At 35.0% G+C, this 12,364-nt stretch overlaps 1 protein-coding gene across 4 annotated transcripts in view; it reads right to left on the bottom strand.

Annotated features, from left to right (window-relative positions):
* Positions 1-12,364, bottom strand: part of LOC150094462 (hemocytin-like) — a 2,636,009-nt gene that overhangs the window by 2,204,880 nt on the left and 418,765 nt on the right. For all 4 annotated transcript variants that reach the window (XM_090412206.1, XM_090412207.1, XM_090412208.1 and 1 more), the window contains exon 15: positions 6,903-7,212. In XM_090412206.1, the coding sequence (XP_090268332.1) occupies positions 6,903-7,212 (310 nt within the window). The remainder of the gene's footprint in view (positions 1-6,902; positions 7,213-12,364) is intronic.

Here is a 12,364-nt window from a genome sequence, read left to right as displayed (position 1 = left end):
AGAAAGTAGTATATCAAGAGGATAGATGTGTGAATGATAGTTCATTTGAGGCAGTCTGGTGTGAAATAGACCAACACAACCAAATATACAGTTGGTAGCTGCTATAGGCCAGGGGATATAAGGGGTGACATTGAATTCATGCATCAGCAAATTATTGCAATGAGTACATGGTTAGTGATTATTATTGGGGATTTTAATTATGGTGATATCAATTGGAAGAAGGAAATATCACATGGCAAAAAGAAAATGGAATTCATATACCTAAGAGATAATTACTTGAAACAGCACATAACTGAAGAGACTCGTGGTGTGAGAGTGTTGGATCTGGTCATTGGCTCAGAAGACATATACATAAGTAAGGTGTCTTCATTACCTCCAATTAGTGAGAGCGATCATGATCGCTCTCACTTCGGAAGTTGCAAAATTTGTGGGTTTCTCTCTTAAGAAGGGGTATATACGGTACTACAGGTTAGGTAATTATAACATCCATCCCATGGCAGAACACATTGCAGGGGAAAGATGTTAGCAGTGCATGGGATATAATCAGCGGCTATCCGAGGAAGGCAATATCAGAATGCATTCTCCTGGTCAGGAAGAAAAACATGGTAGGCATTAGATGGATAAGTAGCAGTATCAGGATTTACAAAAAAAAAAAGAAAATGTTATGGAGAATTTACAAGGAGAAAGGCAATCAGTACACCCATGTGCAGTACAAGGCTCAAGCTAGGAAGGTTACCAGCATAGTAAGAAAAGCTAAATCAGATTATGAGAAGACTTTAGCCAAGGAGATAAAGAGTAATCCCAAAGAGGTCTTCCACTATGTGACAAGTAAAAGGAAGAATGACATTGGAAGGATAACCTTAGTGGGTGCTGATGATATTGAGATTAACAATTCAGATGTAATAGAAGAGTTACTGAGTGATCACTTTTCAAAGGTCTATCACCCAAGCGAGGATATCTCTGTACCTGTAGCAATAACTAATGTGAGAATTGAAATTAATAAATCAGAGGTACTTAGTATATTAGAGAATTTAAATGCAAACACTGCTCAGGTTTAGATGGAATATCAGCTCAGGTGTTGCATGATGTGCAAAGGAATTGTCAACGCCTTTTACTTGGTTATTTAACTTAAGTTTGAACTTCGGTATGGTCCATAGGGAGTGGAAAGAAGGCAAAGTTGTTATTTTGCATAAAGGTGGCTCTAAGACTGCGGTAGTTAATTATAGACCAATCACCATCTCGGGAGTGGTGGTTAAAGTATTGGAAAAGTTGGTTAAACACAGAATTCAGGGATGGGTGGATCAGAATATGATACTCTATAGGGCCAACATGGTTTTGCCAAAGGTCGATCCTGCCTTAGCAATTTATTAACTTTTTATAATTGAATGACATCTGAGTTGGACAAGAGAAATGGTTACACAGTCATATTTCTGGATTTTGATAAGGCTTTTGACAGGATACCCCACGGAATACTGTTGAGAAAATTAGAGCAGATGGTATGGATACTAAACTCGTGATATGGACTCTGCTCCTACATATACCAGAAAGTGGTGTATGGAGGAGTAGAGTCCAAGATGAGGCAGGTGGCTAGTGGTGTGCCTCAGTGTTCTGTGTTTGGGCCGTTATTGTTTAATTTGTACATAAATGATATAGGAAATGGCTTAAAGGGAGATATTCAGTTGTTTGCTGATGATTCAAAGTTGGGTAGCACAATAAATTTTATCAAGCTGATGTTGAGAGTTTGCACGATGATTTAAATAAAGTGGCAAAAGGTAATGGATGTCAGGTCAATGTGGAAAAGTGTAAAGTTATGTATTTTTGGATTAAAAGATTGCCAGCTATGTATAACATTGATTGAATGGTATGTATAACATTGATTGAATGGTACTTCAAGAGATTGGTGAGGCTAGGGACTTGGGAGTGTTGGTGGATAGGGAGATGAAGTTCAGAGGGCACATTGCGAAGATGTCCAAGATTGCACATAGGATTACTTGGTTGTTGAAGAACACACTGACATCCAGAGATAAAGAGGTTATTATTCCCCTTTATAAGGCATTGATACTTCCACATTTGGATTACTGTGCTCAGGTCTGGTCACCTGGATTCCTTGGAGATGAGGAGGTTGTGGAGAAGGTTCAAAAAATGCTTCCTACATTGATAGATTGAGAGCTTGTGGATTGCAGAGGTTGGTTGATAGGCAGAGAAGAGGGGGTATGATAGAAGCATTTAAATTACTAAAAGGTTTTTATAAGATTGATGCAGGGGAAATATTTCAGCTGTGTGATAGTGATGGAAGAATAAGAGGTCATCCCTGGAAATTAAGGAAAAGTGTGGTTAACAAGGGTGTGAGAACTAGATTTTTCACCTGGAGGGTGGTGAACGAGTGGAATGCATTGCCTGACTCAGTTGTGTGTTCTTTGTCTGTAAATGAATTGAAGAGGAGGTATGATAGATATTGTTTTGATAGTTTGGGTCTCCCGTGATGAGTCTACTGACCCCATAGAGATACCTGTATTAATAATAATAATAAAACATTTCAAGAAGAACTGTGTTCCGTATCAGTGATAACCTCAGATTGTAATTTGTTCAAATTTGGATAGTGAAGCAAGGCTTTATAACTGTCATTCTATAAATATTTCATGGGATAATTACTTGTATGAAGTATCTTAATCTTTTTTTCAAAAGGGCATGATGTTTGATGGAGATGTCATATACTACTAGTCTAGACTCTTCCAGCTCATGGAATTTAATGGAATTTATATATTCATCACAATGAACACAGCAACTGATCTACCTATCTGGCAAAGTATGATGACCCACATTTGCACAGAATTTGAAGCATGCCATAGTGGGCAAATAGTAGAAGTTCATCCCTTACAGATTCCAAAGTCTTTTTAACACAGCAAAAGGACACCAGAAGGCTAACAGATTTAAGCAATTTGTCTATTCCTTCAGAATCATCCTTAACATATAGAATGGAAGAATGACGGACCACTTTCTGAGAGGCAAGTGAACCACTTGACTTCCTTGAGAAACTTTCCTGCAGATACTACTTACCTCTTTGACTTTTTCATATACTCTGGCTACTACTTTACATGTCAAAATAAACTTTACTAACAGACTGAATGTACTGCAATAGGTAGTCCTTATTCTCCAACACATGAAAACTACTTCATGCAGAAACTGAAACACCTTAATGGTAAGTCTTGTTTATGCAGTTTAGGGATTCCATATATTCTTGGAACAAGAGGATGTCTAGATTCACAGTATTTTTTTGTTTGTTTGTTTTGTTTTGTTTCTTCAGACCAGTTCAATAGGTTTTTAATTAAGTTATTGGTTTATTATTATTATTATTATTATGTGACACCTTCAAGGAGTCCAAAGACTCATCAAGGAAGGCATCTTTAGTCCACTACCCTACTCTACTCTCCATCTCCACCACTTCAATCCATCACCATCAGTGTTTTTTTTTGTGTTTGCATGTGTCCTGAAGGCTGTTTTATCTGTATGTGAGATGAAAAACCAGAGTTTCCAGGAGAAAAAACCTGCTACCTCTATATGAGATCAGCCAACTTCAATTGAAAAAACCCATATAAAGATTCTTCCCATTATGATGAGAACTGAACTTAGGCCTTTTCCAATCAAAGGGCACAAAATACCACAGTTCTTCCAATTGCACACAGAAGCATTTGATTATGAAAATATCCTGTGGGATCTCATTCCAACTTTTCAAAGGTGTTTGTATCTCCTAGAAGAGTTTTCATTTTTTTCTATGTATTCTGTAGAAATCAAAACGACTGTTGAGTTGCCTTTGTCAGCTTTCAATATCACTATGCCTTAGTCCTTTTTAATATTTTTAAGGCCTTTAATTCTCTTTTTGCTTATAAAAGTATAGAAGCTGTTTAAATGCAAAGAAAATCACAATAACAGATTGCTACTCAATAAAATAGTTATTAACAAGTTCTCCAAAAAAGTTATATGATCCTGAAATAACATCCTTTCCCATGGTTTCAATTTTGTGATCTCTCCTAAGTGATATTCCAAAATTAGACATTATGGAAAAAAGGTCTCCAAAGAATTCTAAGAGATGCTGCAGATTTTCTTTCAATTCAAACAGCTTCCATACTTTTTAAAGTGTTTACAGAAACATCTTGAATGCTATGCCTCAAACAGACAGATGAGCAAGACAGTGGCCAGTATGTTGAAAGAGCTATATGAAGAAGAGAAGGTTTGTGAGTTACAAAACTTGGTTGACAGACATAAAATAACAGATATGATAGAAATGTACGATTACTATTAGGGTGTTATAGGATAGATGTAAAAGAAGTTTTCCAATATACAGCAGAAAACCAGAGAGAAAAAGAGGTCAACAATGGAAGGTAAGTAAAAGTATAATTAGCAGGGATATAAAGGACTAGATTTTTACTAACCAGTGTGAATGACTAGATTTTTACTAGCCCTTCACACAGGTGAACTAATGGCATAAGGAAGCTTTGAGTGTGCAGTCAATGAATAAATTTAAGAAGTATGACATACAATAAGTGAATAATGGTTAATGAGATTCCTTCATTAAGTCTTAGAATGCAATGGAGGTACATACATAATAATAATAATCATTATCTTATAAATTAAAGATGCCAAGAAATTATATTCTTGGTTTAACCTCTCTACCAGCCATGGTTGATGAAATAATGAGACCAAATTGCACTTCTTATCCATATTATTCTGTAACATATGATTCTGTAACACCAATAGGTGTTACAGAATCATATCCAGATTTTGCTGAACGTCTATAGACATCATGGCCAGATGGGGTGTTAATCCTTTATCCAAGTGTAAGCAAACAAAGTTTGCACATCAAGCAACTTCACGATTAGGCAATTCATATATAGAGGCTAATGACTTCACTTCACTTGCCTTAGTATCCCATAATGCAAAGCACATATCCTTATAGACATGTATAATGCTATGCATTATGAGAAAGGTCACAACCAGTTTCGACCTTTATTGAGGTCTCGTCAGTGGGAGCGAGACCCAGAAGTGATACCAAGGTTGAATGCAGAAGTCATATTTCCACATGTAAGTAACCAAAAAGGTGTCATACCTTATTACTAAAATACTCTCGATTAGAGATAGATGTTAAAAGCCTTCCCACTTGGTTATACTATAAATTAAAGATGTCAAGAAATTATATTCTTGGTTTGATCCTTTATCCAAGTGTAAGCAAACAAAGTTTGCACGCAAGTGATGTAAAATCATTAGCCTCTATATACAAGTTGCCCAATCGTGAAATTACTTCATGTGCACACTTTGTTTGCTTATACTTGGATAAAGGATTAAACCAAGAATATAATTTCTTGGATCTTTGATTTGTAGTATAACCAAGTGGAAAACCAATTGTTATCTTATTATGACCTTATTTCTTGACCACTAGTATAAAATTAAAGACTTAATTCTGTATGTTAGTCAAGTAAATAATAGTTTAATATCCGACATTTCACTGACTGATATCTGTCAGCATTTTCAAAGGATACACTGGTAAGCAAGAGAAAGTCACAAAAACTAGGAAACTAACTGACAATTCTAAAAATTATATAAAGCTATCACTGTGCGTGATACAATGATATAATATGTGTGCCGCACATACAACGTTTTATTTATTGAGAAATTTATTGTAATTTTCATGAAAGTTCATTTCTTTTTGGTTAAATGATCTGATTAGAGTTTTCCATCTATCTGGTAAGATTAGGCCTTGATTCTTATTTAAGTTACCTGTTGAACGGGCGACTGTAGCAGCTTCTTTAAATGTTCTGTAATGGTAGTTCTCTTCTATGTAGGGCACGTGGCTCATATCCCATTCAATATTATGGTTGGTGGAGGCAAAGTGGGAAGAAAGGCCTGATATATCCTGTCTGTTATTCTTTACATAGCCTATGTGTTCTTTCTTTCTTGTTTCAAAACTTCTAGATGTCTGTCTGATGTAATTAATACCGCATGAACAGGATATGCTATAAACTCCAGAGTATTTGTAGAAAAGATGGCTATCTTTCAGTGATCTTATAAACTTCTGAATGGTCTCAATAGGTTTGAAGGTTACTCTGAAATTATATGGTTTTAGAAGAAGAGCTAATTTTTTGGATATGAAAGATAGACATCCTTTCTACAAATACTCAGGAGTTTACAGCATATCCTGTTCGTGCAGTATTAATTACATCGGACAGACATCTAGAAGTTTTGAAACAAGAAAGAAAGAACACATAGGCTATGTAAGGAATAGCAGACAGGATATATCAGGCCTTTCTTCCCACTTTGCCTCCACCAACCATAATATTGAATGGGATATGAGCCATATGCCCTACATAGAAGAGAACTACCATTACAGAACATTTAAAGAAGCTGCTACAGTCCCCCGTTCAACAGGTAACTTAAATAAGAATCAAGGCCTAATCATACCAGATAGATGGAAAACTCTATTCAGATCATTTAACCAAAAAGAAATGAACTTTCATGAAAATTACAATAAATTTCTCAACAAATAAAACATTGTACGTGTGACATACGTATTATATCATTGTATCACGCACAGTGATAACTTTATATAATTTTTAGAATTGTCGGTTAGTTTCCTAGTTTTTGTTACTTTCTCTTGCTTACCAGTGTATCCTTTGAAAATGCTGACAGATATCAGTCAGTGAAACGTCGGATATTAAACTATTATTTATTTGACTAACATACAGAATTAAATCTTTAATTCAATTGTTATTTTGTTGACTTGTATGAAGCATACAACAGAAATAACTAAATTATACATTTAAATATTTAAATAAATGAAATGCATATTAAATTCATTCTAAATAAGAGACAAAAACTAAAGTTTGAAATAATTAAAGTCAACACTTTACTTTTAAACAGGTTCCCCTTTAAAAGAGCACATAACTGATAAGCTTTGGCTTCTTTCTGAGGATACATTTCACAAGGAATGGAAACTTGTATTTTCTTTGCTTCCTTGCATGGCCCACTAGCTTTCCATCTTGCAGCAAATTTATTTACATCAGCTTCTACATCTCCATCAGCTGTAAGAAAGTCATCTTTCTCATTGTGGTTGAATGTTCCACATAATCCTCGGGTCTTGCCTATTAGTGATGGAGAAGCATCGATATAAATACGACTTTTTCCATCCCACATCACAGACACTCCTGACTTTAATTCAACCTAAAATAAAATTAAAATAATGAATTCACAATGAAAGAAGCTCAAAAATTGTATTATAGAAACAGACTCTTTTAATGTTGTTATACACACTGAGTGACAGTTTATAAGGTACTGCATTATCAATGGAATCCAATGCTCCGTAGGAGATAGTATCATGTCTATTCCAGACTAGATACACACACACACATATATACATCCTAAAAAAAAGGTGGAGTGATGAATTGTAAAATTTTGTTGGGAAAAATTGGTCAACCATTGCGAAGAACAGAGAAAGGTGGAAGGAACTGGAGGAGGCCTTCATCCAGCAGTGGACAGAAAATGGTTGAAAAGAAGAAGAAGAAGAAGCTATATATAAAGCATGTATGCAGATAACAAACTTCATGCAAACAAAATAGTCATCACAATGCTATGATATATCAACAACTGTGCAGGAGCAGCTGATAAAAGATTAAAATTGGTTGATGGGTTTTTGTGGTGACGAGGATATGTTGAAAGGATCCAGAGAAGATTTGCAGTTGGTGGAATGGGGAGCATGAGGACAGATTGAGAGAATGTAAGTTGCAGAGCCTCATGAACAGGAGGAATATGATTGAGACATATAAGCCAGTGTCAGGAGTCAGGTTAACATGGAAGAGTGTTTTCATAGAATGAGAGGGGGGGGGGTAAAACAAGAGGCCATTCCTGGAAACTGTATAACTGTATAAACTGTATGAGCGGAGGAGTAGGTTCTTTGTGTGGAGTGCATTCCTGAGTCTGCTGTAAATGTAGACACACTGGATCAGCTTAAAGCACCATTGGATGAGCACTGTGTGCAATAGTGTGTACCTTCCATGATGAGTCTCTGACTCCATGGAAGTCAGTTGTTAATAATAATAATAATAATAAATAATTATGAAGATTGTCTGTAATAAGTGAAATGGTAGCACAGTACCAAGGTCAACAGCAAAGGCACTTGAACACAGAATATGTTGAATCTTGTCACAGCAGTAGACCTTGCTTAATTCCACTCTTATCAGCAAAAACAATTGTCTACAGGTCCAATATATCTTTTGTATTGTAATTCCAGTGTAGTCTATAACAAAATTCTGAGCCAACAGGCCTATGAATGAACAGACACATCATGCTAGTAACAGTGCACAGCTGCTGATATTGCTATTTTTGGTGTTTTGGTAGTGTGTGTGTGTGTGCGCGTGCGTGCGTGTGTGTGTGTGTGAATAACTTTCTGCATTCATTGAGATATCCACTGTAACAGACCCAAGAAGACCAGCTGAGTATGCATTTTATTATTATTATTATTATTATTATGGGCAGCTTTTTTTTTGTTGTTTTTACTAATAATAATATATTTATTCATTGCTAAAATATTTATACATACAATAAACATCTTGTGTGACATTGCACCTTATAATTTTACAGAGTTCAGCACTAAGTGCTGCAATTCCTACATTGGATTTCAATTAAAATTTTTAATAATACTTTTTTGCCTTTATATTATGTATTTACAATACATCTTCTTCTAATATTAACAATGAAGATTATACAGAATTTTTTGTATAATTTTTTATTTTTTTATTTTATTTTATTTATTTATTTTTTTCTTTTTTCAAGTTTGAGAAAGAGTGATTATACATACAAATTTCTGCATTTGCTTATAAGGATTACTTGTAGATGAGTGAGGCAAGTTAATCCCACCTACTTCGAAGCTTGGGTTAGCTTTTATGAAGAGAGTGGGATTTAGCCTTCACTATTTGTGTTGTAGCTACTGTTTATGTATGGGATGTAGGCATTCAATGCTAGTGATTTGTGATGTCTATATTAGTGTTAATGGTTTCGTAACTTTGTTGGTATATTTTCCAGAGTTCGCTTTTTAATGTTCTGTAGTTATCTACATGTTTTAATTTTCTTGGTAGGTTGTTGAGTTGTGTGGGTATCTGATGTGATCTCACAAAAGAACTGTATGAGCTGTTGAAGAGTGTGGAGATGTAGAGAGTTGTTGCAGGTCGTGTTATAAGATGTGTGTTTCTGTTGTTTCGATAGGTGATGTTGAAGTAATTCCTTGTTAATGTCATGTAGTGTTTCAGATTTTTAATGCTCATAATTCTGTGTATCGCCATGTGCTTGTCGAATATTGGTTGTTGCGTGTAAGGTGTCCAGATCACTGTTGACACGATTTTCCTGTGTAGTGTTTCTAATTTTGTTAGGTGGCTGTTTGATGTAGACTGTATAGACTGTTATTCCATATCTGAGTAGGGAATCGCAGTACCGTGATATAGGAGTTTTTTTATGTTGGGTGGAATAATGTCTTTAACTTGGAAGAGTTTTGCTGCGATGATCCGGAGTTTGGTGTGTGGGTATTCTATATGTTTTGTCCATTTAAGGTGGGAATCTATATAGTTACAGGTTTGATTTCGGAACATTGGCAGGTATTTTTGTTGTTAATGCAGCGGTATGTGTGACAATGTATCGATAGTGATGCGGGGCGTATGATTCTTGGGTTGTGTATTATCAACATCTGCGTTTTGGTGCCATTGATTAGAATTGCGTTTTGGTGGAAGTATGTTGTGATTTCGTTTAGGTCTTGTTGTGCTTTGCAGAGAGCTGTGTTAATGTCTGTGTGGATTGCTAGTAGTGCAGTGTCATCTACATATTGAAATATTTGACTTCTTATGGATATGTTATGAACATCGTTAATGTATATGTTGAATAGTGTGGGTGATAATATGGCACCTTGAGGTACACCGTGTTTTACTTGTATACTCTGACTGTGACATGTACCTATTTTTGTTACTTGTGTTCTGTTTGAGAGGTAGTTCTTGAACCATGTATGCAGTGTTCCTCTTATACCTATTGAGTATAGTTTGGTGAGTAGTATGTCATGTTCAAGTGTATCAAATGCTTTGGTTAGGTCCAGCAGTATAAGGACAGCGAACTTGTTTTTGTCAAGAGCTTTGTTTATTATGTCGGTGATGTCTCCTAATAAAGTAATGGTGCTTTTTGTTTTCTGAAAGCCGTATTGGTTTTGTGAGATGATGTTGTACTTCTGTAAATAGTTCTGTAGTCTGGTGTGTGTTATTTTTTCTAGAATTTTTGAGATTGCTGGTAGTGTAGCTATTGGTCTGTATTTCTGAGTATCGTTTCTTTTGCCGTGTTTGTATATTGGCGTAATTACTGCAGTTTTTAGTTGTTGTGGAATAATTGTTGTGTTGAATATTATGTTCATGAGTTTCAAAAGTATTGGATTTATTTGTTCAAAGTGTGTTATAAGGTCTGTGAGTCTTATTTTGTCTATTCCTGGAGTTGTCTTTGGGTTTAGTTGTCGGATTGCTTCTTTCAGTTCCTGTTTTGTTATGGGTGGAAAATACATTGTTTGTTGTTGACTTTGTGTCGGTAGTTTTTTGTTGATCGTTGGTAGTTTGTCTTTTTTTGAGTTGCGTGATGTTGTTTGTGAAAGCATGGTTGAATGAGTGTGCTAGTTCCTGATGTTGTTTGTGAAAGCATGGTTGAATGAGTGTGCTAGTTCCTCTTGGTTTGTGTCCTGACCAAAGCTTTTTGCAATAAAATCTTGTGCTGAAGTTTTCTTTTTTCAGGTTACTAATTCGTTGAGAGTAGCCCATGTTTGCTTAATATTGTCGTTATATTCCATGAATTTTTGGAAGTAGCTGCGTCTTTTTGCCCTACAAATTTTTGTTGTTAGTTTATTTCTTGTATTTTTGTATAAGGTTTGTAAATGTGTGTTACTGGGTGACTTTTTAAGTTTTTTCCATAGATTTTCTTTTACAGTAATAGTATTTAGTATGTCGTCATTTATCCATGGATTGTTGTCTGTTTGTCGTCTCGTTTGTGTAGGTTTTGTATATTTCTGTGAACTTTAGTTGAAGATTCTCGTATAATGTTACAGGATCATTTATTTTTAATAGGGAATTCCAGTCTGTATTTTTTACTTGGTTATCAACAATGCTCTTTAGTATGATCGAGTTTTGTTGACTTTTGTGGTGGTGGGAGGGGGCGGGGGTAGGAAACATAATAAAACAAAGTTGAGACTAAGTAGTGATTGGCAATTTTTACGTTAATTACTGATGATGTATATGTATGGATGGGAGCTGTATGTTGATATGATCAATGCATGATTGTGTTAATGAGTTACTGAGTATTTCTTCTTTTGTTGGGAAGTTAATGGTACGGTTTATGTTGTACTGACTTAGTATATCAAGATATGTGTTAGTGGTTGAAGAAGCATGGTCAAGAGCATTTATGTTAATGTCTCCTATTAGGATGAGCCTGTGTGTTGTACGTGGTTCAATGCCACTTAGCCATGTTTATAATTCGTGAAGAAAACTGAGTGGATTATTATCTGGGGGTCTGTATATTGTGTTTATTGTGTATTTGATACTATTGTGGCTATTTGTGAGTTCCAAAATTAGTGTTTCCGCATGTTCGAAGTGAGTTTGTTTTTCTGTCACATTGTATTTTTCTTTGATAAATGCCAAAATGCCACCTTCTCTTTTGTTTGGTGTACATAAGTTGTAGGTTTGATAATTATTTATGTTGTATGCGTAAATTTCTGTGTTGTTTATTGCAACTTCGGTCAGTATTAGTGCATCTATGTTTATCATGGTATAACTGAGCTGTGTTATCAATGTAATCCAGTGTTTTTTTATACTTCTTATGTTTGTATGTATGATAGTGAAGTTGGTGTTGGTGGAAATGTTGTCTGACCATTTCTTCAAAGAGTCAAAGACCTTGAAGTTTATGTTGTCTGACTGGATATATTCACCTATGTTTGAGACCTCCATTATATAGTTTTTAAATGAGTTCTAATCCTATTCTTAAAGATGTGAAAAGTTAGTGTTTTATATTGGTTAGCTGTGTAAGTCGGATTCACTTGTAATTATGTATACTCAAGTGTTTTCATTCTTTCTCAAAAATATCTGGGAATTCTTTGTCCACAGGAACTTGTAGTTTTTCTCTGATAGCTTAATAATAATAATAATAATAATAATAATAATAATAATAATAATAATAATTAATAATATTATTATTATTATTATTACAGTGAAGGCTAAATCCCACTCTCTTCATACAAGCTAACCCAAGCTTCGAAGTAGGTGGGATTAACTTGCCTCACTCATCTACAAGTAATCCTTATAAGCAA

The sequence above is a fragment of the Typopeltis vanoorti genome, chromosome 22, assembly GCF_054136105.1.
Source record: "Typopeltis vanoorti isolate ZY-2024b chromosome 22, IOZ_Tvanoo_1.0, whole genome shotgun sequence".
Taxonomy (NCBI): domain Eukaryota; kingdom Metazoa; phylum Arthropoda; class Arachnida; order Uropygi; family Thelyphonidae; genus Typopeltis; species Typopeltis vanoorti.
Note: the sequence above shows the minus strand (reverse complement) of the source record. Positions and strands in the feature narration are given on the sequence as shown.